The sequence below is a fragment of the Tachysurus vachellii genome, chromosome 2 (genome assembly GCF_030014155.1).
Source record: "Tachysurus vachellii isolate PV-2020 chromosome 2, HZAU_Pvac_v1, whole genome shotgun sequence".
Classification (NCBI taxonomy): Eukaryota; Metazoa; Chordata; class Actinopteri; order Siluriformes; family Bagridae; genus Tachysurus; species Tachysurus vachellii.
Genome location: NC_083461.1, coordinates 36,301,996 through 36,329,966, shown reverse-complemented (window position 1 = coordinate 36,329,966; position 27,971 = coordinate 36,301,996). Strand labels below are relative to the sequence as shown.

General features: G+C 40.4%; 2 protein-coding genes across 2 annotated transcripts; one reads left to right on the top strand and one right to left on the bottom strand.

The window, feature by feature from the left end:
• Positions 1–13: 13 nt before the first annotated feature.
• On the bottom strand, positions 14–10,606 carry clrn2 (clarin 2). The gene is made up of 4 exons (XM_060892166.1): positions 10,544–10,606; positions 2,839–3,165; positions 660–839; positions 14–282 (listed from the first exon to the last, which is right to left on the bottom strand). Exons 2-4 carry the CDS (start codon positions 3,089–3,091, stop codon positions 14–16), a joined length of 702 nt encoding a protein of 233 aa, XP_060748149.1. The 5' UTR covers positions 3,092–3,165; positions 10,544–10,606.
• Positions 9,786–27,971, top strand: kitb (KIT proto-oncogene, receptor tyrosine kinase b). The gene is made up of 21 exons (XM_060892152.1): positions 9,786–9,890; positions 14,255–14,524; positions 15,614–15,898; positions 16,437–16,576; positions 17,196–17,364; positions 17,519–17,705; positions 18,412–18,527; positions 18,700–18,814; positions 20,507–20,691; positions 21,377–21,483; positions 21,907–22,033; positions 22,224–22,328; positions 22,525–22,635; positions 23,247–23,385; positions 24,218–24,279; positions 24,366–24,466; positions 24,618–24,740; positions 24,909–25,020; positions 25,632–25,731; positions 25,997–26,102; positions 27,020–27,971. The coding sequence occupies exons 1-21, from the start codon at positions 9,836–9,838 to the stop codon at positions 27,191–27,193; spliced, it is 2,889 nt and encodes a 962-aa protein (XP_060748135.1). The 5' UTR covers positions 9,786–9,835; the 3' UTR covers positions 27,194–27,971.

Here is a 27,971-nt window from a genome sequence, read left to right as displayed (position 1 = left end):
GTTTATTCTTTATTCAGTACAGTAAATCGTCTCCTGTTGCAGTCGGTTCCTCTGGTTTTTTGGTCTGTATTTTGGGCAGATGAATTTTGCTTGAAGCAACCACCAGTATATTGGCTCCGTGTGAGACGATGCTGGCAACGCAGAGCCAAAATGAGAATCCCAGGTTCTCCTCTAAAACCACCAGTTTAAACAGATTTTCTTGAAAGTTTGCTACACGTTCTGTTAACCGATGACACCGGACTGCTGCGATGAAACACGCAAAGCCGAGACAACCGAACAGAGCTGAGGAAGAAAGAGTGAGAGATTAAATGCTCTGTTTTGTTCAATGTCTTTTTGTTTTCACTTTAAATGATCATCATCTAAAAGGTTAGTCATCAGTGATCTATTACACTGAGGCACATATATAAGGTGACACAGCGGCCCTTAGTCTTTAGTCTTTCATCAGCATAATACAGCATATCTGTTATACCGATTATCTATTTGTAAAGCACAAAGGAGGAAAAGTGTTTTCTTTCATCTAGACACAAATGTTAGCACTTGATATTACTGGAAGAGAAGATCAATGGTAGCTTGCAGATGCTGGTGCTTAAACCCACATCTGTCTGAACAGTAAGCCAGACTATTAACCCCTGAGCCATATTTGGTTTCTGGTAACTTACCTGCGATAAGGTTCCAGAGGTAGAGGCCTAGAGGTCCTTTGATGGACTGGTAAGGCACTTTTCTGGCATTGTAAATGCAGAATGCCAGACTGACCAGTGCAAAGCCAATGGCAAAGAACAGGAAGAAGATTATGATCATATGAAGACCGCCGTTGACCTTTCTAATCAGTTTTGGGAAAACTGAAAAAAGAGCATATATTTAAAAAACATTTAAAAAACAGGGCTCAGACACACTTTCCCAGTTTAAACGTAGATTAAAAACTCATCTCTTTAGTCAAGCGTACACATAACACATCCCATTATATTGTGCACTATTACACTAGACTTGCATATTTTTATGAACAGCAGATATGTTAATCCCTCTGCACTGCTCTTCTCTTTTTCTACCCGTGCCGAGACACCCAGACATTGTACCAGCTCCGATCGTCTTCCGTGCGATGAAGTTTTTGGACCTCCGCTGAGATGAGGCCGACTCTGTGAGAATCCTGAGACATCTACAGATCTACCAGCTCCAGTTGGACTCTGTGATACTAAGAGGAGATCTGAACTCCATGTGATCCCTACACCAATACAACACTTGTCTGACTGTATATTTATAATCACACCATCTAGTGTCACCCATATGAGGATGAGGTTCCCCTTTGAGTCTGGTTCCTCTCAAGGTTTCTTCCTTTACCAATTAAGGGAGTTTTTCCTTGCCACTGCTGCCTGAGTCACCTCAGACTTGCTCATTGGGGATAAATACATATACATACATACATACTGTGAACTATATATATTTTTATTATATTAATTCTTTATATTTCTCCTTATGTTTATCTTCTATTCTATGTTTATGTTCTGTAAAGCTGCTTTGAGACAATGTCCATTGTAAAAAGCGCTATACAAATAAACTTGAATTTAAAAAAAAAACTTGAATATACATTATAAAGCCACAGGTTTGTGGAAACCTGACCATCATGCCAGTGGGTGGTTCTTCTCAAAACTGTTGGAAGCACACAAAAATGTAACAGATGTCATAATATGTTGTAGCAGTACAATTTCCCTTCACTGGAACAAACCTGTTCCAGCATGACAATGCACCTGTGTATAAAGTGAACTTGATGAAGACTTGGTTTGCTAAAATTGAACTGGAAGAATAAATCACAACCCAATGAACACCTTTGGGATGAACCGGAACTCTGACTGCACCCAGATCATCAATGTCTGATCATATTAAACATACATTAAAATCCCCATAGCCATGTCCAAAATCTAGTGGAAAGAAGAGAGTGTGGATCTTATTATAACAGCTAAGGGGGACTAAATCTGGAACACGATGTTCAACAAGCACATGAAGCCAGTGAAGATCAAGTGTACAGAAACTTTTGGCTACTCACTCTCTCACTCACTCATTTTCTACCGCTTATCCGAACTACCTCCGGGTCACGGGGAGCCTGTGCCTATCTCAGGCGTCATCGGGCACCAAGGCAGGATACACCCTGGACGGAGTGCCAACCCATCACAGGGCACACACACACTCTCATTCACTCACACAATCACACACTACGGACAATTTTCCAGAGATGCCAATCAACCTACCATGCATGTCTTTGGACCGGTGGAGGAAACCGGAGTACCCGGAGGAAACCCCCGAGGCACGGGGAGAACATGCAAACTCCACACACACAAGGCGGAGGTGGGAATCGAACCCCCAACTCTGGAGGTGTGAGGCAAACGTGCTAACCACTAAGCCACCGTGCCCCCCAACTTTTGGCTAAAATAACCAAATTATTAACGAAATAAGTATAGAGTTTAAGTATAGAATGTTACACAAGAAAGAAATGTTGTTCTGTTATCAGTTAAAAACAGTGTAATAGAGATAAAATGCACATTATTATTTTTTTCCCCACAGCTAGAGGAACTACTAACAGTGTTTTACTCCATACTTATGATCCAACCTGATCATTCCTGTCTATTCCGAATGTCTTCATTTTCAGATGCAAATCATCAAAACATTTCTATTAATATGCAAAGGCGCCTTCTAGCGCCTTTTTTTCAGCATGCTACTGTCCCCTAAACAGAGCCGGCGTTAAATTAGAACCTGCTTTCTTTCTACTTGGCAATGATGATCTCCCAGTTTAACCAGCTCATTGTTAGCTCAATGGTAGCATTGTTACAAAAATAAAAAAGTCCTCACTGTAAATTTTGAAACGACGACTGCCGAGGCCGCATCTCCGTGTTTTTCCTCCTTGAAAGAGCCCGTAGTAAATATCTCCAGTGAACTGTTCGAGCTCAGGCTTTGACGCGTTCACCAGATCGACCCCGGTTTGACACAGTAGGGTCGCAGTGATCCAGCGCTCGGTGGAGAGCGCAACAACCAGGAGCACCACCGAGCCGCTACTCAGTATGGAGCCTACAGAGAACACGATCCGCTTCCACAGAGTCGGCATGGCTCCTTTCACACGTACCTTTCCGCCACATTCCTCCTTGTTTTGTCACATACAGCTATTCCAGACATCCACCGCTGGAAAAAGTAATGGAATGAAAAGGTAGACTTTAAATAGCTCCTTTTGTGATGTTTTGCTCAGGTCAATAAGGCAAGGTAACCTCTGAATAAGGCAAAGAAATAAAGTGTAGTGTAGCTTAACACTAAAGACGAGGAAACCGAAGCTGAGCCAGGTCAAACACAGCTCTCTCTCCCTCAGAACGAAACCTTATACTTTAGCTGCGCTACAGTTCCAAGCCAGGGGTTTTAATGCCCTCTGCCACACACACACACACACACACACACACACACACACACACACACACACACACACACACACACATACACACACACACATACACAAACGTTCCTATCCTTGTGGAAATTTGGTCCCCACCAAGATATAAAACATGTCATAGACACACATCCACAAAGCACGCACACAACCACAAAGCACACACACACACACACACACACACTCCTATCCTTGTGGGAACATACATTTGAACCCACCATGAAATAAAAAATGCCATGGACACTTGAACATTTGGTAGACACACACCAACCGCTACTGACTCAACCGCTGACACACACATACATACATACATACATACATACACACACACACACAGAGAGACACACACACACACAAACGTTCCTATCCTCGTGGAAATTTGGTCCCCACCAAGATATAAAACGTCATAGACACACATCCACAAAGCACGCACACAACCACAAAGCACACACACACACACACACACACACACACACACACACACACACACACACACACACACTCCTATCCTTGTGGGAACATACATTTGAACCCACCATGAAATAAAAAATGCCATGGACACTTGAACATTTGGTAGACACACACCAAACGCTACTGACTCAACCGCTGACACACACATACATACATACATACATACATACACACACACACACAGAGAGACACACACACACACAAACGTTCCTATCCTCGTGGAAATTTGGTCCCCACCAAGATATAAAACGTCATAGACACACATCCACAAAGCACGCACACAACCACAAAGCACACACACACACACACACACACACACACACACACACACACACACACACACACACACACTCCTATCCTTGTGGGAACATACATTTGAACCCACCATGAAATAAAAAATGCCATGGACACTTGAACATTTGGTAGACACACACCAACCGCTACTGACTCAACCGCTGACACACACATACATACATACATACATACACACACACACACACACACACAGACACACACACAATGCAAATGAATCCTCTTAATCACCTTGTACATGCTGTGCACAAATTTTTACACAACACAACCAATGCACTGCTTCATTATTATTCATCCTTTTGCTCACAGACCAGTCTACAGAGCCTACAGTCTACATCTAATAAAATATCATGCACAGTGTAAGGTCTCTATATTTCAGTGCCATAACCTCGTCAAATGCACAATAAAGATAAAGGTCAGGCGTGAGCGGGTTTCGGTCATGTGGAACAGGGAGATGCTTCACTACAGTAGCAGTCAAATCTTAGCAAATTCAAATAACTTGATTATAAGTGACATCAACTAACATTTCTCTTTATTTATGTTGTTTTTGTACCTTTACAAAATGATCAAAATTTCTCAGTTTCAGCTTAAAATGGTTCTAATGTCACTTGCCAGACTTAAATATATTTAATCTATGCCACTTAAATATAAGCCACTCAATACCATTAGGGAATAATGTTGACATGAAGGCATGTACTTGGTCTGCAGTAATGTTCACTCCGGTCCTCAAATTCTGAACTTCTTTGTATTCCTAGATACCGTTTATCCTCTACGGGTGGCAGATCCTTTTCTGTCATTGCTCCAACACTATGGAACTCCATACCCATTTCACTCAGAACCATCAACACTTTGTCTGAATTTAAATCAAGGCTTAAGACCCACCTTTTCAACCTTCACTATCAGTAAATGCATATGTATTAGGAGTCCTTAATTTTTCTGAAATGTGGTGTATGTATCATGTACTATGTAGAGTCCTATCTCTTGTACTGTATGTTTTTGTGTATAGTCCTGTCTTCTGTTATTATCTCATGCAGCTGCATGTGATCCTTCGTCCTGTATATGTGTGTATATGTATGATCCTTTGTCCTGGGCAAATGTCCGACGAATATGTATGTTACACTATGTACCTTGTAAAGCGTCCTTGAGCTTGGGAAAGGTGCTATATAAATTAAACATCTTATTTATGTAAGCTGAAGTTCAATGTAACATCAGCATGAAGGCCAGACCTCAAAGTTTCCCAGCAGAACATTGCCCAGAGAATTACACTGTCTTCACCGGCTTGCCTTTTTCCCATAGTGCATCCCGATTCCAACTCTTCCCCAGGTAAAAAAAAAAAAGGCACGCACGCCTGCACCTGACCATCCGCATGATGTTAAAGAATATGCGATTCGCCGCCTTCTTCTTTGACACCTTTGTCATAATTTTGCTCATATACAAAAAAGCTTTGTCCATCTAAACCACATTAAATAGGGATAAAGATTTACATGGACAACTAGTCAAAGTCTGATTATGATGAATTAACCAAGGACACTGGAGATGTTCTAACTTGGTGTTGACTGTACTCACAAGAGGGAGACGTTTCATCACTGATCCCTCCAGATTCCTCCTTAAACAGTTGCTATACGGATTCTAAGGTTTCACACCTACGAATCTGAATCTGAATTTTCTAGACCGAAATACCGACTGTAATGCAAATCACACGTTCATATTAATGCTCTTGTTCTAAAATGTTATTGTTTCTATAGTAAAGGCTTTCTACAGGGACTGAAAAACACACACACACACAAAAAAAAAATACACGTTTCTTGTGATACATGGAAGTTTTCTGTAATGTTTATTTAGCATTTCTGGAAGAAATCTAGAGTCAGCACTCTGTTACGGCTAGTAAGTTTTCTGCCCCCATGGGAAACTTGGGATAGGTGACTTTGCACCTTTCTGTGCAAACATAACAAGCTGCATTATCTTTGTAAAGAAAAACAAAAACAAATGGTTTCTAGTAACTTATAACGTAAACTTTACAGCAACTAACGTTCCAAAATATTTCAATCTAACTGCATTACATTGACCAGCCTTGATTTTCTTGAGTCATTCCTGTGTTCGCAGGGTCCTATGTTCCGCAGATTTCAATGGCACTTAATGTACACATGACAAAGGCTCCTATGTTCCCCAGTTCTTAGGTTCCTATATTTCCTAACATACTGTTAACACGTATTAAATAAACTTTTAAATGTTTTATGTAGTCAGGACTCATTTTCCCAGGCCCTCATTGAGAGCCATATGGAGGCAGTGATACCCCTTTGATGAGTTCCCAAAATACTCCCATGTCATATTCAGCGAATACAGAGCTAGGGACATGTATTTTAGGTTCCCATTATGTGCTATACGGAGCCAGAGAACATAGGACCCTGAGACCTAAGGGAACATAGGACCCATTGTCATGTGTTCATTATGTGCCATATAAATCTGTGGAACATAGGACCCTGAGAACATAAGAGCTTTTGTCAGGTGCTGATTATGTGACAGACATCTGGGGAACATAATGTCTGGGAACATAGGACCCTGGGAACATAGATACACTTGCTCTTACATAACAGAAGACAACAGTACAGCTGTATATCCAGCTGCAAAGTTCATATTAATGTACGTCGTCTAATACGTTATTATTTTTGTTGTCTCAACTTCAGCTCCGTGAGCAGATTAAAAACACTGTCACTGCAAGACTGATGCCTGCTACAGATTGGCGTCCCGTCGAAGGTGCGTGGAGTCCCCTGGGATTGGCTCCAGGTTCTCTGCGACCCAGTAGTATACGTGGAGAATGGATGGATGTATGTTTGACAAATTCGGCCTAGACAGTTAAAGCCTCCCTCCATTTTCCTGAGAAATATAAATAATATTTGACTTCATGATATACTGTGATGGATAAAATATAACATTGTTTTCAAACTTCAGCAACATCCCTATCAATGCATATCTTGGTAAACATACGCACACTATAACAACTTGTTTTTTTTTTTGTGGCTACAGAGTCTTATAATATCGATTAGAGAAGTGGAAATATATTGACCAGAAGAGCAGAAGCGATGCCCGCTATGCTAACTGTGCAAGTCAAATAACTGGACTTGTGGTTTTGGCAATCGTTTATGGGTTTAATGCATGCTGGAATGTGTTTTAATGCATTTTAATGCAGTTATGAGAAAAGTTATAAAAGCTTTTAAAGGGTTTGATGATAATGTAAACAGGCCAGTATAATTACTCTCAGGGTTCTGTTTGTGCTAATGTATTCCTTGTCCCTTTTTCTCCAATTATTTCCACACACAATTTCCTCCAGTTAATCGTCTATACAAAATCTCTTTTTTTTGTCTCAATTAAGAGTGTGCAATATAAAAAAAAAAATCTTTACATAATTTAAACCTGGTTTTCCATGAATTGTATACAATGAGAAGATAAAAATCAAACTTTCTTCCTATAAACACAACTGGAAAAATGTATCATGGAGCGAATACTTTTTTTTTTACTGTACTGTATGATACTGTAACTTTGGTCTTGGCCAGTGCAGGTCAAACGAGTTCGCAATATCTGTGGAAAGGACAAGTGAAAGCGGACCACAAAACCAATGCTCTCTCAGTCCGAAGACATGTAAACACTTAAAAACCACTATGGAAGACGCCATCCTATACCCTGATTATGTTGTAATGGGATGTAAGGCCCTGATGGGCTTTGGATTTTGGTTGACTGGGGTCTTGTGCATAGTCAGCAATAACCCAAACAGGCAAACATCATTAGGTTACCATCATCCTCCATTAAACTAGCTCTCATCTATGGCCTCTTTACTCAAGCATAGCTTTAGATTGTAGACATGGAGGTTAAAAAAGGGATAAAAATGAGACATGAAAAGCTTTCCTGTGTCCATGGAAAGCTTTATGAGTTCATTTCTTATGAAATACAGAGTGAATGAGGAAAACACTGGACATGGTGCATGTGGAACAGTTGCCAGTAAATATAACCCAGAGGAAACCCCTTAAGCACAGGGAGAGCTTGTAATCCTTAAACCCATGGGGTGGAGACTTGAATCATTCCCCTTACCTTGGGGGTTTGAAGCGAAGACGCTGAGCTGTCATTAAGCAGACATGGCCCCTCCCCCAAGAAATGTAGAAACACAATGAACAATACGGATCGTGGAAATCACTACATGTAATTCTTCACTCTGCTGACTTTTCTTCAGACCACAGGCTTTTAGTCACATTGTTCATTCGAAAGTAATGATACTGATCTGGAAAGTATGTCTAATGCTGCCATGAAATGACTGTAATTAAAAGAGACAGCATTCGTACTGTAGTATTTGTTTACAGCTTACTGTAATTACTGTAGCTACTTATTGTTTAGTGAGAGAATATTACATCTTTGTCACATTTCCACTTTTCTCGGTGCATAGAAATGCTAAGATGATGCAAATAAACAAGTTGCAGTGTAAAGTAAGATTGCAGTATCTCTCTCTCTCTCTCTCTCTCTATCCATCTATCTTACTCATACTCAGGCTCTCAGTGGTCAGTAGGCAAATTAATGTAAAATGATATAGTAGTTGTGAAGGACAGGGTTTTCTTGGGAAGGAAGGAGGGAGGGAAGGAGAAGTGATCATACAGTATACCCTTCGAGATTAGAGTGACTCATTGCGAGAGAGAGAGAGAGTCAGGCAGTGAGTCAGCATCTTCACCTTTCTATTGTTCTTCCTCTTTCTCTTTCGATCTCAGCCATACACATGTGGATCCATAAATACACAAACGGACATAAGCGGTAAAGTACCACAGGTGCACTGGGGCTCTCAGAAACAGACTTATAGACAGATGTGCACACTTTAAAAGACACGTTACGAGAAAACCTGGTTCCTTCAAAATTACATATGACGATAAAGGGTGATGTGTGACACTATAGTTATGAAGCATCCCTCTGGCCAAACCATTTAGATATTATTATTATTATTATTATTATTGTTATTATGGTGAGGAACAAGTTATTAACACAGAAGTAGCTAAATCTTCCCTGGTCCCAATGACTACCACAACTAATTAGATTGGATTGCTTCAATTCTTTCTAAGCTACCATTAGCTAATGATATTAAATTCATAATGTTATTGTTAGGACCGCCCCCCCCTTACCAAAGTGACTGGTCCCTACATTGTATAATATCTGGCCACGTCCCTGCAGTACATGTGTTCAAGTCCAACACAATCATCATCTGTGAACGTATCAGCATTCTCTTACACTCCCCTACAGAGGATACTGACGCAGCACACCGTCACGTCATAAAATGTCTTTCCGAAACAAGAATCATACGGTGAGGCGAGCCAAAATCGGACACTTAATCTAATGGATATCGAAAACAGTTTTGTTCTGAACCGTAGCTTAGTTCTCATTTCCGGGAAGCCCGGGCATTGTGCCCGTGCCCGATGTGTGGCACACCGACCGTCTGTCCAAAACAAACACTCCTCATAAGCCAAGAGCGCGAGCTTGGGTTTGAAGGAACACACACACACACACACACACACACGCGCGCGCGTAAAGTGCGTAAAGAGGACACGGAAAGCGCCCGGAGACGCGCGAGCGGTCGCACTCCTGGTGCATGGGGCAAAAAAGATGGCATGCGCTTGGATTCTATTCGCGGTCCTGCTTTTATTCACCTTACCATCAGGTAAGACTGTTTTTTTTTATACTTCTGAGCTATTACTATTTCATCTAGAGCAATAAAATTGGACGTTATTTGACGTATAAAAGCCTATAAAGAACCTGCTCATATATAATCTTGTTTATTACATCGTAGGGCAGGTTGATATTTTATTGTGTAGTCTGTTTTTAAGATTTTTCTTATATAAATAAGCAGAAACATATAGTAATAGTACTAAAAAAAAACCCGTATCTGTCCTTGTTGCTGGTTTGGTAACAACACCGACATTTCATTTGCATTTTTTGTTTCTTTGTGGATACTTAAAATAAGCTCCATAAAAAGTGTAACGAGTTGTTTTTTTAAGCTTTAAGAGGAAATCCAATCGAGTTTAGTACTTTGTTCCCCTGCTGATCTTAATAGGTTTATTCTTACAATAAAACTAATTGGAGCTCTTTGGCTGTTCCAAGTCCTGTTATGGCTCTTATGGGAACTGACGCTTAGGTTTGTCAATAATTAAATAGCTTGTAATTAGAGACGAAGTATTAAATTAAGTGCGCGCAGTTACGAGCAACTGGATAGCAAACAAAGCAACAATCAGCTCCAATAGGATATAGGTTTTTAAAAAAACAAGGCATTTGCTGTGGATAGGGTGGATATGTGAGGTGTCGAGACTTGCTTACCTAGCTGTAATGTGGCCAGTTTTCCCACTTCACATTTTTCATTTGCATAACCGGTGTCTGAGGGGATTATTTAAGCAGCATGGCTAGCAGCAACAGGTGTTGGGCAGAGCAATCCCTCTACATGCCCCAGTATTGTTTGTTTTTTATTGGGTGGGTGGAGGTTGGGGGAGGATAGATGTTGGGGTGAGACTGGGGGTGGTTGGAGGTTTGGGTGAGGTGGTGGTGGGGGTGTAGTTTGGGGTGGGGGTGGGTGATGGGCATTGGGCGGTTGAGTAATCGCTGGCACTTAATGAGAGCTTTTAATATTTTAATAGGATGATTCTGATATATTAGGACAGCTTTTCCATCTTCCCTAAGCATCGCTTAGTATAAATATAACACCATGACAAAATCCACTGACTCCAATAAAATCCTCAAGCCTGAACTGAACATGATTGATATTTGAGGGGAAAAAAAACTAAAGGCTAAAACTATTGACTGAAAACATCTCTTTCTTTCTTTCTTTCTTTCTTTCTTTCTTTCTTTCTTTCGGACATTTCGTTTTGATTTATTTATTTATTTTTGGTCATTAAGGGCATTGTTTTCTTTGGTTTAGTGTTTTAGTCTCATCCTTTATTCAAAAATAAAATCCTGGCGTTCATATATTCCTGACTTCTGACGTTGTGGCTCATGTTTTTTTTGTTTATTTTAGTATTTGTTTTCAAGCTTATGTTAATGGTTGTATAGTCTTCTGTTCTCTCAACATGGTTCTGAAAAAAATGTTGATATTGGCTCCTAACAGTTACACAAATAAAAGAATTTTGGTCATAAAGTCATACGTAGTCTTTAGCGTAACTTTAACCTGTGGTTATGCAATCATCCTAGCGCATTAAACTCTAAGTGCCTTATTAGGGCCTGAGCACCGAATGGTGCGAAGCCCTATTGTTTTTCCTCGGGAGTATTATTTTTTTTTTTTTTTTTTTTTTTTTTTTTTTTTTTTTTTTTATTTTTTCCCACACATTGGCCAATTGGGGTCCCTTAACATGCTCGAAAACTCTTGAAATTTGGCACACACGTCAGAGTCGCGCGACACTAGGATTGGACAAAGGTTGGAATACGGGCGTGGCAGGGGGGCTCTGTAGCGCCCCCTGTAATGCAAAAACAAACATTGGTGCACAGATCGGGCAATTATGTACGCACATGTACGAGAGTTGGTACGCATATAGATCTCATCGACCCGAACAACTTTCGCGCTCTAAACTATGAGCTCCGCCCAACAGGAAGTCGGCCATTTTGGATTGTTTTATAAGTGCATGCGGTGAACTTTTAAATACTCCTCCTAGGGAATTCATGCGATTGACATCAAACGTTGTGAACATGATGCCAAGACATTGCACTTGCTAAATTGCGAAGGGATTTTTGATATCTCGAACGGTGCTGCCATGGCGAGGCGACAAAGTTATGGCGAATTCAGAGAAACAGGAAGTGTCTAATATCTAAAGCAAAAAATGTCTTATTGGGATGACACGCGGTGTGTATGTTCGGCCAAGGATTCCGATCGCATCGATGTGCTTATTGTGAATCTCGGACATAGCGCCACCAACAGGCGCCAGGAAGTGTGTCAGTCACAACAGTTGCATGTGGTGAACTTTTAAATACTCCTCCTAGGGAATTCATGCGATTGACACCAAAAGTGGTGAACATGATGCCAAGACATTGCACTTGCTAAATTGCGAAGGGATTTTTGATATCTCGAACGGTGCTGCCATGGCGAGGCGACAAAGTTATGGCGAATTCAGAGAAACAGAAAGTGTCTAATATCTAAAGCAAAAAATGTCTTATTGTGATGACACGCGGTGTGTATGTTCGGCCAAGGATTCCGATCGCATCGATGTGCTTATTGTGAGTCCCGGGTATAGCGCCACCAACAGGCCCCAGGAAGTGTGTCAGTCACAAAGGTGGATTTTTTCACAGTTGCATGCAATGAACTTTTAAATACTCCTCCTAGAGGATTCATGCGATTGACACCAAAAGTGGTGAACATGATGCCGAGACATTGCACTTGCTAAATTGCGAAGTGAGTTTCGATATCTCGAACGGTGCTGCCATGGCGAGGCGACAAAATTATGGCGAATTCAGAGAAACAGAAAGTGTCTAATATCTAAAGCAAAAAATGTCTTATTGTGATGACACGCGGTGTGTATGTTCGGCCAAGGATTCCGATCGCATCTATGTGCTTATTGTGAGTCCCAGGTATAGCGCCACCAACAGGCCCCAGGAAGTGTGTCAGTCACAAAGGTGGATTTTTTGTCAGCTTCATGCAGTAAACTTTTAAATACTCCTCCTAGGGGATTCATGCAATTGAGACCAGACTTGGCCAACATGGTGCAGAGATATTGCAGATGCGAAATTGCGAACGGATTTTTGATATCTCAAACACTGTTCTCATGGTAACGTGTCAAACTTTACTTTCTTTTTCAGGCATATTTAAGTCTTTTGGCGTGCTTAGATTAACTTGAAATTTGACACATACATCACATTTGTCGGCTGTTAAGTGTGGACAAAAAGGTCAGACAAAGGTGTGTCTCTTAAGTGGCTCACTAGCGCCCCCGTTTGTCTAAAATGTGGGGTTTCATTTACCTACAGTCCCCAAATGGGTCAGTAACAACATAAAATAGTCCACTGATATTTACCCACTTGATGCACTTGCCCACCGTGCATTGTTTTCTGGAAGGCACCGTATAGCGATGAACAAACGTGCGAAGGCCCGTCATCGCTGCTTGCAGCTATATTTTTTTACTGTCTTTGCTGAAGATATGACAGAGCCTGGGTACAGATTAAAACAATTAATGATGTGCTGTTTTAGGAAAATAATCCACAACATGCCTGAAGTGTTTTTCCTCTTTTTATACCTCAGCAATTTTCATTTGTTAAACAAGTCAGTTTGTGTTGTAACTTTAGACAACAGCTAAAAAAGGTTGTTCCCTCACCAGCCTTGCTTTTCTCTCTTAGCATCCACATACTGTATATTTTGACATGATAGCTTGAAACCATCACTACAAGTCTTTTGAATGCAAGGAAATTTAAAGAAGGTTTCCCTTTTGCTATGGAGATTCTTTCCATCCATCTTTCCATTCGTTCTATCATTTATCTTACACAGGATCACAGGAAACCTGGAGCCAGAGAATTCCCAGAGAATTTGGGGTGCAGGGAAGGAAAATCCTGGATAGTAGCCACTTGGCACAGACACACGTTTAGACACTAATTCACACACTACTGACAATTTAATGATGCTAGTCAGCCTACTTTGCATGTTTATGTACTAGGGCAGGACACAAGAGTTGGAGGAAATCCTAAAGCATGGGGAGAAAATGTAATCTCTTTAAAAAACATTTTCCCTATACAGTATGTCAACATATAACATATGTCTAACATAAAATAATAACATATTATTGTTATATTCACTTAACATACAGTATAATATGAAGCTTGCAGTCACAGTTGCTGCCTGAGCCATGTTAGTGTGAGTACTGAATATGATATAGAATTTGAACTCGAGGATAAAAATATCATGGAACTGCTTCAGCTAATACGATGAATTTGATAAATGAAGCTCAGCAGTGCAGCAATTTAGTGCTTCCACTGTATTACAGAAGCACAATTTCTTACCAGTGATCCTCTACAGACAGACAGAAAGCAATAAATATGTGAGTAATATGTTCTCTTACGTAGGCTCGTTCAAGCCAGTCATCACTCCTGACGGTCCTCACCTGGTCATTCAAAAGGGTGGGCAACTAGAGCTGCGTTGCGAAGACAACACAGGGGCGTATGCCGACAAACTGCGGTGGCACCGGGATAAAGGCAAGAGAATTGATGGAGAACAAGCGAAAGACGGAGCCGTCGTTATTAACCTCGCCTCCATCCAGCTTCAGCACATGGGCCGTTATACCTGCCAGAGCACTCAAACAAGAGAAAAGAGCTCCATCTACATTTATGTGAAAGGTATTTTTTAGAGACAAAAAAAAATTGTATTATGCGTGTATTTGTATGACTTCTGTGTTCCTTCTATCCGGATCTGGTGTTGAGGACTATTGTCTAAAGGTTGAAATCTCACGGTTTAGGAATGGCCTTATCTTTTTCTGTTGTGTTTAATTTAGACTGATGTAACTGTTTGGTTTGGTATGTAGCAGGGTTAATGTGTTTACAGAATGGTTCCTGTATGGACGCTCTAATTTCTAGGTGGAAGTAGCATCGAAAACAATAGGAACGTCAACATTATACTGTACACTGTCAAATATAAAACGCTCAAAAATTGGGCATTTAAGTGGTACAACAGATCACAAGTCACCGAGGACAGTGCACTCAAGGGTACATATGCCGTACCAATATAGTAAAAATATGTGTTTGGTACCAGCATGTACCCTGATGTACCCGGAGACACCTTGCTCCTGAACATCTTCCATAGTACGTGCTCTGTGGATATGATCTATAGCCCATGGAAGGGATCAGATTTCTCTATCAGGCACCTGAACAAAAAACAAGCTAAAGCAGAAGAAGAACACATGGGGTATCCATTCCTGCCTGCCCCTGACCCTACAGTGGGAATACTGGAAGTACAGGATATAAGAAAATCTGGACATACTGTATAACATATGACTTGGTTTTTTTTTTTATACTTTTGAGACGTAATCTTTCTGTATTTTCTGTAATCTTTCAGCAAAAAAGACAACGTCATTTCCTTACACCACCTCCTCACCTTTCAGTGACAAAATAAACTACCTAGATGTTTTGTAGAATTACAAAGAGATGCACATTAGCACATGTACTATACTATACTTTATATCATGCTGCAAATGGCTTATATATTACTGCTTAGTCAGTGACAGCTCAGAGAACGCTGTCTGCAGCACTTAGGCTTGTGTCCAAGGCTTGAAAGTTTGTCCAGTCAAAACTCAGGTTGATTTGTTTGTGAAGGAGCATGCTATAATTTCTCAAGACACTAATGTGCATGGTGTTCTGTAGCCTTTGCAGATCCATAGGTCAGACCAAATCATTTTATAAATAACCCCTCTCGTTTTCTCCTCCTGACAGATCTGGAGAATGCATTTGTACGCTCTATGGTGAACGGCTTGCTAGTGAAAGAGGGCGAGGACTGCACTTTGCCGTGCTTAGTGACAGATCCAACCGTAACCAGTTTGTCTTTACTGAGCTGCAGTGGCAGCGCCGTGCCGGCTGGACTTAACTACACGGCTGACCCACAGAAAGGCATCGTCATTCATAACATCACCAAGGTTTTCGAGGGATGCTACGTCTGCACCGGCCTTATGGGTGGGGTGACAGTGAAGTCGAGCCAGTACGACGTGAACGTGAGACGAGGTCTGTCGATATGCTAATGCAGAGAGAGGAACATGCGCTTTCCGTCAACCTGTTTTTATGCAAATTTGAAATTTGCACATTAATTGGAACTGGCAGAAAATTGAAATAATGCCCAAATATATTGAAAAGGAATTTGACGAGAACGACAAGTTAACGATGAGGCCGACACATAATCGTGACCTAACGTTGATAGATGCAGTGAAGCGTGATAGAAAAGTTTTTTGTTTTTTTTAAAATAAATAATGAAGGTCCACACACACATTCCACACACATTATCAATATGAATTTGATTCTTTTCCAATAACAACACATAGAAATAAGAACCAAGCCAGATTTATTGTCAGAGCTGCTGTTATAGGAAACAAAGAATTTTCTCAGGAAATAGTACACCACTTAGTAGTGTAGTACGTGTGATTAGTGTAGTAGTGCATTTTGGAAATATATCATCGATGCTTTTATTGCTGTTCTTCAGCGTGGTGTTATATTGTACCTTGTGTGTGTGTGTGTGTTTTTGTTTTGTTTTGTTTTGGATGTGTAGTTCCAGAATCTGCTCCAGTAATAAGTCTGTCCAGATCAGAAAACGTGATATTGATGACGGACGAAGCGCTTGAGCTCATCTGCAGCACCTCTAACATCAATCATGACTTACATTTGGCATGGAGCTTCCCTCAGGGAGCGGTACGATCCCCACCCATTGTACATCCACGTGCAGGGACAAATTGAAGGACCCCGAAACATATTAACTATGTATATGTATTGACATGTTTGCGATGTTTGTGTTTAGCGTTTGTGGTACTAATTAGGTGGTCAGATACAGTACTTTCATTATTCCTGTGGGAAAAGCGGTTGTGTCACACACTGATGTCACAGGGGAATATTGCAAATATTCCCACTATCCATTTTCAATGATTAGTTACAATAATGAGAAATTCAGCATAGATGTTAGTGCAGATATTCAGGACAGCAGAGTTACAGCGGAGCATCAAATCGGCTAGTTAGCGCTACATGATCGTATCGAAGGCAACATTAGCATGAGATTTGAAGCTATAGAAGTTGATCTGTTTGACCATAGCATACATATTAGAAAGTGAAAGAGCTGGATGAACTTTTGGACCTTTAGTTTGAGATGAAGCAAGGGCTAAATCACACTTGTACAATTTGATAGTCATTTGGCGTTTTGGGTAATGTCGGAAAGTGTTCTTATGTTAATTATAAAGATCACTCTGCAAGTCACTGCAGGATAAAATAGAACTCAGCTGGCTTTTTCGTTTAAACTCCTGATGTCTTGTGGTTTCAGAATGCACTGGAGTCACATGCCTCTCACATCCTGCCTGGGTCCTGGGGTTATAAGCGCTCATCTACACTCTGGATTAAATCTGCAGTGATTAGCGACTCTGGAATTTATAGCTGCCAGGCCCAGAATGAGAAGGGTGTCTCCAGCGCTACAGTTCACCTTGACGTTTACGGTTAGAAACAATCATCCTAAGTGTGCGTGTGCTTCAGTGAAACATTGTTTTCCAGTATTACACACAAGCAGGATTACACACAAGCTGGCTTGTATATCTTTGTGTCTTAGCTAAGTCTATTACAGAGTGGTTAGATTATATCGGTATGTTACAGAACGTGGCTTTATTAATGTAACCGAAGGAGAGAACAAGGCTGTGGATGTGCGAGAGGGAGAGAGTCTGACGCTGCGAGTGGAGATGACGTCATACCCCAAGCCAAGCTCTGCATACTGGACTTACAACAACCAACAGCTCAGAAACACTTCTGAGCACGTCATCACACTACATAACCAGCAATACAGGTAAACACACCTACATGTATTTTATTTTACACTCTTTCTCCAAATTAGTCTTGCAGAAAATGCAGACTGAAAAAAAGGAACAATATTTTTTTTTCTTTTTCTGTCAAAGAAAACAATTTCAAATTTACTAATAAACGTCGAAATATGAATGAGAAGATGAAATAAAATGTCTTACCTTTCTTTTAAAAACCTGAAAAATCATGGGATAGAAAATGCGGACTGAAGAAGGACACTTTTATTTTGTTTGCTGTTAAAAAAAAAAAAAACGTTAAAAATGGACTTGAACGTAAATATATCATGGTAATTAAATGAAACCTCTCACAGGAGTCTAGAATAGTGCAAAAAAGTCTTGCTGTGTGAATAGTCATAATAATCACAACTGCTTTTATTTGGCAGTAAGCTTTTGACCGCCGTTATTCAGATTCCAAAATAGCACTCGATCCGACACGTTCTACGTTTGCGTGCATTTCCTTGCGCACACAATTTAATGAAGTGAATGTGGATATAAGTTATTTGATTAGCACACAATTTAATGAAGTGAATGTGGATATAAGTTATTTGATTATTAATATTAATTTACTGTTTTGATTTGTTGGATGCACGGTTGGAAGGATCAGCTGAGCGAGCACTCATTTGCTATGCTTAGCTCATCCTAAGTAAGTCTGTAACACATATCATTCTACTAATGTCCTTAAACTATTTCTAGGTACATCAACGAGTTGAAGTTGGTCCGTGTTCATTGCGCCGAAGGCGGCATCTACACTTTCTCAGCCAGTCATAATTACGCATCCATCAATAAGTCGTTCTTCGTCCATGTCCATTGTGAGTCAAAGCGGAAGCATGGCGTATATCACTTTCCTTCTCTTCCCTTCCCTTCCTTTTCCTTTCATCCCATCTCGTCTCCTCTTTTTTTCGTCTTCTGGGAATATATATTATTCTAAACGTTTACAGCACATTACATGTAAACTAATATCCCTCTCTCATTTCCGAACAGGCAAGCCGATTATTGTTTCTCAGGAGGGGCCGATTGATGGACAGGTGAAGTGTGTTGCATCAGGATACCCTGCTCCTAAAATATCCTGGTACTACTGTGAACCACGACACACACGGTACGATTCAGACGTGATAATTAGACTTCATATGAAAGAAGAAGCTCAAGCAGCATCCATGTTAACGGCGCAAGGACATTAAGACGTTCCAGCAATTTACTTACGTTCTTCGGTTAAGTTACTTTCAGTCTATAACAGTGTTGTGATTTTTTTACTTTTTAATAATATACTCCGCATTATCTTCAGGAAATTGGATAATGGAAATTCCAGTTCAGAGTGTGACTTGTGGAACGTACCAAAGGCTACACAGGGGTGGTAATCATAAGCAAATGTATAAACATGCATCAAATAAAACAAAGCAAGTCAGAACAAATGGCTCAGAAATGCACAGATACAAGCGAAAGGCTTCGTAGTAACACATAAACAAGTAAGTAGAGGTAAACTAATTGAGGGCAAACATGAAACAGGTGAACACAAAGAGATAACAAGCCAACAACATGACATTGTATTCAATTTATTCATTTAATTGATTCATGATTCATTTTACTGATTCATTTTAATGATTAGGGGGCTCGGTGGCTTAGTGGTTAGCACGTTCGCCTCACACCTCCAGGGTCGGGGTTCGATTCCCGCCTCCACCTTGTGTGTGTGGAGTTTGCATGTTCTCCCTGTGCCTCGGGGGTTTCCTCTGGGTACTCCGGTTTCCTCCCCCGGTCCAAAGACATGCATGGTAGGTTGATTGGCATCTCTGGAAAATTGTCTGTAGTGTGTGATTGCGTGAGTGAATGAGTGTGTGTGTGTGCCCTGTGATGGGTTGGCACTCCGTCCAGGGTGTATCCTGCCTTGATGCCCGATGACGCCTGAGATAGGCACAGGCTCCCCGTGACCCGAGGTAGTTCGGATAAGCGGTAGAAGATGAATAAATGAATTTTAATGATTATATTTGAAGGTAAAAAAAAGTCAGGGTTCCCACGCGTCCTGGAAAACCTGGAAATCCTGGAAAATTAATGACCAATGTTCCAGTCCTGGAAAACACATGGAAAATGAGAGAAAACATAAATTGTCCTGGAAAATTATTATTTTTAAATATTCTTGATCACTTAAAGAAGAGTTTACAACTGGTCGAAACAATTAACGTTAGTAACAGAAAGCGCTCTGTTCAGGGACGCTGAGTTTTGACGGGTTTTTTGTTATGCTGTTTAATCTCGCTGTGACGGATGACGCTGTCTTGTGTTGGCGGTTTCAGGCGCTAGGAATGGTTTAAGTGTTCATATGTTTTCAGCAAATGGTGACGGGTAAGCAGGTTATATTAACCTTGTTAATCTGAATATCATGTGCAAGGGGAAGCACAGCAAACTAAAGCATGCATGACGGCATTGGCCTGAGAAAGGAGAGGGTATTAATATGTGCGGTCTTTTTATTTTATAAATGTTGAAATTTCATTCACACGACAAATTGTCTTTAAAAGTATAGTTAAGTAATAGCCATAAAGTTTACGTTGTTTTTAAGACTTCTGGAGAGAAGAACATATTACTTTAGGCCGTGAATCTGTGAGCCTTGTATTTTTTTTGCTAAATTTGAAATGTCCTGGAAAAGTCCTGGAAAATGTTCTCTGATAAAGAGTGGGAACCCTGAAAGTAGTTACAGTGGGCAAATGATTTCCTGTAAATGATATAAAACCTTAACAAAGTTACTTTTATGCTCACTGTTGACAAGATTATACGATTTAAGATGTAAATTCTCTTCTTTCAGATGCTCTCAGCTAATGAACGCCACACAGGAAGAAGAGGACGCGGCCGTAGTGACGATGTCCGTGTCAAAGTTTGGCCGCACCGAGGTGGAGAGCCGCCTCAACATCACCAAGGGAAGATACCACACCCTGGAGTGTGTGGCAACCATGCTGGGAGAAGAGGCTTATACACTGTTCTCCATCAGCGGTGAGCTATACTGTACAGTGCACACATACACCACACACACACACACACTCCTACACATTACAGTAATGTGAGAAAGAGGAAACTTATTAACATCCAGGCAAGCACTCAGGTCATGCTTAATCCCATCTTTACTTCTCAGACACACATATAGCACTCAACAGATTTGCAGGGATTATTTTGTGCAGAGTTTGCACACCATGGATTGATAACCACACTAAGTTCTTCTCAGAGATGTCCACAAACATGCGTAACGCTACACAGGGGTGGACATTCATAAATCTGTGCATATTTAGACCACCGGGCAACTGAAAGCTCTGATGTGCTGTGCAGATCGGTTGCCTGGAATCCTAATCGAATAGGCTAAAAATCGGAAGCTAACTTGATGTAATGACGTACAGTATGTGGAACTAGTTAAAAGTTCTGGGGAACCAAAGGAGAGGTAAATTTCCTATAGTTTCTGGGTGGGATGGATGGTTTACTCTCAAATCACCTGTCAGCAACAGAGCAATGAATCTCTGCATCACAGCATCTGTGAGCTCATGGATGAGGAAGAGGGCAGGTACAGTAGCTCTTTCTCAGAGAAAGAATAAAGTGTGCTGATTGTCACCAGTAGTCAACAATCAGTAGTCAACAGTCTCGCTTTTACGGTTCGTAACGAGTGTGTGTTTGTGTTTTTTCTACACAGAGCGCACAGTTCCTCATAAACTCTTCACCCCGGTGCTGACTGGAGTCGTAACAGCTTCTGTAGTGCTCATGTTGTTTCTAATCATACTGCTCTACAAGTACATGCAGGTAAATCTATTTAAAAATAATCATTTTAAAAGAAAATATAAGGAAAATATATCCGGGACGAATTCAGTAACAAGCACACAGACACACATTTACAATTCCTTCTGATGAATGGAAATCTTAATGAAGAGATCAACATCACGTTGCATTTATCCAGCCCTGTTCTGTGACGTGTAACAGATACGTAGCAGGAATACTGATCAAATTGACGGGTACTCCTCTCATGGTCCGGCAATATGGAATCGAAGCAAACGGTCTCTTACGTGTTACATGTAACATAGGCTAATTAAAGATAATATTTTAAGTGCACAGAATGTTTAGCGCCGAAAATCGGATTGATTCGGACGAAAATCCAATTGCACGCCACACGAATTCAATTCCCTCACACTGACTCTCTTTCCTTCCTACTCTTTCATTTAACCGCAGAAACCCAAGTATGAGATTCACTGGAAGGTGATTGACAGTATCCATGGCAACAACTATACTTATATTGACCCCACCCAGCTGCCTTACGATCCCAAGTGGGAATTTCCGAGAGAGAGGCTGCGTTTTGGTAACTGGGAATTTTTTTTAATCTATGCCTGTGTACGTGTCTGTGTGAGTGTGTGTGTGTGTGTGTGTGTGTGTTGGGGGGGGCATCTTAAGAAAGGCCTTAAATGAAGATTATAAATAAATATGTTATGGCTCATGATCATTTCTTAAAATCTTTTAATACTTCTCAAAATGCGTGTTTGTGTGTGCAGGTAAAATTCTTGGCGCTGGGGCATTTGGTAAAGTGGTGGCAGCTACAGCGTATGGTCTCAGCTCGCCTGACACTGTCACAACTGTGGCTGTAAAGATGCTCAAGCGTATGTGTATACATACATATATATATGTATATATGTGTGTGTGTGCGTTTGCGCATGCAAACAAAGAGCCCATTTTTCAATCCAAAGCTCTTTCCCCTGATTTGATTAACTCCACCCTTTGTCTCCTTACTGATTTCTCCTTGTTTTTTTGTTTGTGTGTGTGTGTGTGTGTGTGTGTTTGTATCTGTTACCGCAGCGAGCGCTCACTCCACTGAAAAGGATGCTCTGATGTCAGAGCTGAAGATACTGAGTTACCTTGGCAACCACATGAATATCGTCAACCTGCTTGGCGCCTGTACTGTAGGAGGTAAGAGGTCGATGTGTTCAAAGTTCAGACAGAGTTCAAAGTCAGGTTTTTGAATTTTCTACAGAGAGCTGGACCTTAATGTACTGAGTAAAATCTGCTTCTCGAGAGCAAAAGGTGCCGCGAATCGGTATAAATAGACACACAAGCTGAGCAGGACACAGTCGGGGTACGCTGATACTCTCTCCTTGCTGTAGTGCATGAATATAATCCTTGTTAGTCACACATAGATGTACACGTGCATTTAATTACCCTTTCATTCCTCATGACTCCGCCTCTTATTCCTAGCCGATGCTTGACCACGCCCCTGACCACTAAGCCAGTATGGAATAAATGGGCTATTAAGACTAAACCCTGATTATTTGCTATTGATAATGGTTTTAATGCTTTCATGGTATTAACAATGGTTGTAAAGGAAATACACAGAATGAATTAAAGCAGAAAGTCTGAGCTGAATTCTTTCAATGACGGTCTTGTCAGGATATTACACAGAGCCATTTGGGCTGATAGTTTTTACACCTGCGTGACATCATTAGCAGCGATTTAGATTCTCCAGTTCGTTCCAGAAGAATCTTAGTTTGAATTGATGTAAAAAACCTTTCTCTCTGTAACAGGCCCGATTCTGGTAATCACAGAGTTTTGCTGTCACGGTGACCTGCTGAACTTCCTGAGGAGAAAGCGGGATGCATTTTTCAGCTCTAAAACAGGAGACGGATATTACAAAAACCTTCTAAGTCAGACACAATCTTCAAGGTAAAGACGTGCACATTTATACATGGGTTCGTTTCAGCTTTCACAGCACCCTTTGTTTGATCCCACCAATTTTTCCAGTGATCAGAAATATTGGAACATGTGACTGAAAGGTATTTGTCCAGGTCTTACCTGCTAGATTGTTTGTTTAAAGGTGGGGTGCACGATGTTTGAAAAATCCGGCCGAGAAACAAAACAAACGTGCGTCCAATGAGCATCAAGGGGCGTGTCTTGTCAATATGGGGCGGAGAGAGTGTCCAGTGCGCATGTCTGACATTAGCCGAAAACGATTGAAACATTGACATGGCGGATACCTGCCGTTACGTCTGCCTCGGGTTCTAGGTGTTGAACGTCGTCTTCCGCATGAAACGGAGCTAAACCTTTCACGGTACAACACACAGTACTACAAAAACACATTTGTATTACCATAGTATCACTCATTGAGTTCATTTACTGATAAAAAAATATACCCTCGACCAGCTGCCCCAGCAGGTTCCGCTATAATAGTCGCCTGGTTACGTATGTATGTGTGGGGCGGAGCTATCAAAACAGGGGTGACACCCATTTGGGTTAGGGGCGTGTTTGTTTTGGTGATTTCAAATGTCAACATTGGCTTTCAAACATCGTGCACCGCACCTTTAAATAACAAATAGCCCTGAGTGTCTTCTTTTGGTTTGAGCCCTGGGTTTGTGAAGACTGCACTGTGAATATAAAAAATATCAGGAAATCAGTAGTGCTTTCAAAGGGGACTGGATATCAGTGTATCAATGATTTTGAACATGAACTTTAAGTACGTTTACACAATAAAATTTGTCCATTGTTATCTGTGTGTCAGGGAAGGAACGGAAAATGGCTACATGCTGATGAGGTCCTATCAGAAGAAGTCTAAACAAACAGGTAATGCCAAAAACATCAGGATGAAATGAATTAAACTGAACAAATGAGATGAATGAGAGAATAATCTCTTTCTCTTTCTCTCTCAGAATGGAGTGATGATAAGGATGACTTGACTATTGACACTGAAGATCTGCTCAGCTTCTCCTACCAAGTCGCCAAAGGCATGGACTTCCTCACGTCCAAAAATGTAAGTTAAGCGCTTCATGTGGAAAGTGAAGACGTATTTCACGGTTATAAAAGCATGAATTTATTCAAATGTTGTGACTGGAGTACAGCACCTATAAATAAAATGTATTATTATTATTGCTACCTAAACCACTTTCAACGTGTATGGACAGTGCGTCCATAGAGATCTGGCAGCAAGAAACATTTTACTGACTAAGGGTCGGGTTGCCAAGATCTGTGACTTCGGCTTGGCTCGTGACATCGCCAAGGACTCCAACTATGTTTTGAGGGGAAACGTGAGTCACTTTTCTTTTATTATTTATACACAATTTACTTACTTCGCTTTACATTAAAAGTCAAAGTCACATCATTTAAACAGCCTTTTAGTAAGAATCTCACTTTAACCGCTTTATCTTTGTTCGCTGATGGTGACGCCAATAACCAATGACGTGCTTACTTTACAGGCACGTCTCCCAGTCAAATGGATGTCTCCCGAGAGCCTGTTTTCATGCGTGTATACGTTTGAAAGTGACGTTTGGTCCTACGGCATCTTACTGTGGGAGATTTTCTCTCTAGGTATGCTTATGTATATACAAAAGGGGATTGGGATTTTCTCCAAAGAATGAGTTTTTTTTTGAGATGAGATTTTTGTGAAAAAATAAGACCTTAGAACAAGACACAAAAATGATGAGCGTTTATTGATGTTACAGTATAGCTAGTAGATGAGTTTAATACTTCTTATAAAACAGCACAGTGGGATAATTTGTTCTGATTGGTCAAAATTCATCGTTCATTCATTTCCGAAGAAAGCAAAGGAAAGTCACACGTTATTGTTTCTATAGCAACAGCTAATTCATATAGATTAAGTTCTATGCTTCAAATAAATGAAGTATTAAAAAAAATTAAAAGAATTATTAAATTGATAGAGAGGATTAGTAAGTATTTTTGTAAGGCGTCTCCGGTGTCAGTGCTTTATACAGTAGCAAGTGAAGGTGAGGGAATAATTGTTTACACGAGTCATACTCTTTGTTAAATGTTTCTCTAGACGGATAAAACGTAGGTCGTTTAATCAACGGAATGTTGCAGACTTGCCCTGGGTTATGAGCGGATCTTTACAAAAATAGCTAATGCCACGTCTATTTTTACGCTGTATATATTGACCAAAATATTATTCCATATTTCCACAGGTAACAGCCCATACCCCGGCGTTCCAGTTGGATCCATGTTCTACAAGATGATACAGGACGGGTACAGGATGAGCGAGCCGGAATTTGCTCCAAGTGAAATGTGAGGAAATTCAATTTAAGTTGAATTATGAATGAATGTTAACATATATTGTTAACACAAATTTCTATTTGTGTAAATTTGCTGCATCTTCTGTATGACTGAATGAAAGAACTGGTTAAGAGCATTCACGGCATTTCTGTTGACCATGCTTACTATTCAGGCGAGAGACAGCTTGATTACAGACATGTACCATTGCCTTAAAAGAATCAATCACCAGGGAGTAGTGCTTCATCTGTACTTTAATCACTGTTTTTTGTATTCATAGTTATGAGGTGATGAGGTGGTGCTGGAGCTCTGATCCTCTGAAGAGACCAACTTTCAGGAAACTGGTAGAAAGGACTGAAATGTTGCTCTCTGAAGCCACCAAACATGTGAGTGTTAAATTAGAACATACGTCTTCATATATCTTGTAACACGTATCTTGGATTCTGCGTGACATTTAAGTTATAATTTTATTTTGAACAGTAGTTTGTATTTGCTGACTTTTTCTTGCCAGCTTGAACACATTGTTCTATACATAGTATTGTACTTCGTCGCTGTCGGGCAGAAACCTCGTATGTCCAAATTTGGTCAATTTCATATTTTTTCAGATATCGATGCTATTGGTCAGTCCCCACGTGGGTCTGTTATTTTTACAAGTTATTAACCAATCTAAAGTCTTGAAAATGTCCACCTCTTCCTCACTCCGCGGGAGAGCTTTGCGGCATATTTCTCCTCAAGAAGAGTCGCAACGAATCAACACGTCTTCTGAGGTAAATGTCTTCAAAACACTGGGCTCAAAGAAAAAAAAATCTTGAACCCCGCTAGTTCTGGTGCTCGTCTGAGGACAGGAATTTAGCGCAAGATAATCCACTGTAACGCAGACTAAACCCTGTGCACTGCAGATAAGGTACGGCGTTTTTTTAATTTCCTGAAAAATAACGGTTTTGGAGATATGAGGTTTCCGCCCGACAGCGACGACTTGTAACTTAAAATACTGTACTGAGCAACAGAGTGCAATCTAATCCTACATTTACACTATAAAGCACCTTTTCTATATACATTTAAAGCAACAAACATTTGAATTCAGATTTTCTCACTTACACAAATTTGCTATGGTGTAGTTAAGCAAAACACTTGGCTAGAAAGATTACTTGGACCAATCCTATGGCACACTGTATGTATTCTTAAGTTCCTCACAGTTAATTTCCATTCCTGGATTGAGGTGCAAAAATGGTAGAAAACCTGAAATCATATTCTGTATACAGAGACATAGGCAATTACAGAACATCTTTCCGCCACCCAACAGGTGTATTTGAATCTCAGTGACAACGCAGGCAGCAGTATCAGCGAATCATCTGATTGTCCATTTCTGCAGAGAGCATCGTCTCAGAGGCTGAGCTCAGTGGGCAGCACCACAGGATCTACACAGCCCCTGTTGCTAGCCACCAATGATGTTTTTCTGGAGCATGAGACTTGCTAAGGACTACTCACTCACCCACCACTTCGATTCCATTCACACTTTATTTAGCTTTGTGGCTCTCTTTCAGGTTCTCTGTTGTTGTTGTTGTTGTTGTTGATGCCAGAGAAATCTCTACAACACTTAACTGCATTTTGTCAAGAAGTGCGAATTTGTGTTTTCTCTTACAATTAGTGCGAGTCCATTTGGTTTTAGTCTTTTTAGTCTTGTGTTCTTTCTTTTGAGAGTAATTACACCGCTAAATGTTTATTTTAAAGTTAAAAACTGATATAATCAGTTAGACTGAAAATTCAGAGACACCGATCCCTTAACCTTAGCAAACCTGTAAAGATCTATCAGGAATAATGTCTATCCATTTTGATAGTGTAGAAACTTGCATACAAATAAATAACACTGCCTACTGCTTAGCTTTGTACACTTTGTTTGTGGCAGATGTTTGTGGCCTTATTAACAGTAATGGATAGAATATTTTGATAGTCCATAATGTCAATAGCACTATAGTTGCTAATGAGCAAAAAGATGTAGCTATCTGTGCTAGTACTCTATCAACATTTAATCTATAGGCATTTATCACTATAATGTTTATAGACATCATACTAAAGTACTACAAACAGATGCAACCTGATGTGATATTACCATCACCACTAACTTCATTATTTTCGTATAACAGCATGTACAGAAGTATAGTTATAATGTGGCATTTTGCCAACAATTTTTAATATATTTATTAACAGCATGTCATACTTTTAATCACTTATGGTTATGAAACCTCCATGAGACA

Excerpts from the sequence above, each read along its gene's own strand:
- clrn2 (XM_060892166.1), bottom strand. The coding sequence starts at position 3,091 with ATGCCGACTCTGTGGAAGCGGATCGTGTTCTCTGTAGGCTCCATACTG. Across the intron at positions 840-2,838 it reads TCGTCGTTTCAAAATTTACA|TTTTCCCAAAACTGATTAGA; the intron begins GTGAGGACTTTT and ends CTCTTTTTTCAG. Across the intron at positions 283-659 it reads CCTCTGGAACCTTATCGCAG|CTCTGTTCGGTTGTCTCGGC; the intron begins GTAAGTTACCAG and ends TTTCTTCCTCAG.
- kitb (XM_060892152.1), top strand. The coding sequence starts at position 9,836 with ATGGCATGCGCTTGGATTCTATTCGCGGTCCTGCTTTTATTCACCTTA. Across the intron at positions 24,741-24,908 it reads ACTATGTTTTGAGGGGAAAC|GCACGTCTCCCAGTCAAATG; the intron begins GTGAGTCACTTT and ends CTTACTTTACAG. Across the intron at positions 25,732-25,996 it reads GAATTTGCTCCAAGTGAAAT|TTATGAGGTGATGAGGTGGT; the intron begins GTGAGGAAATTC and ends TTGTATTCATAG.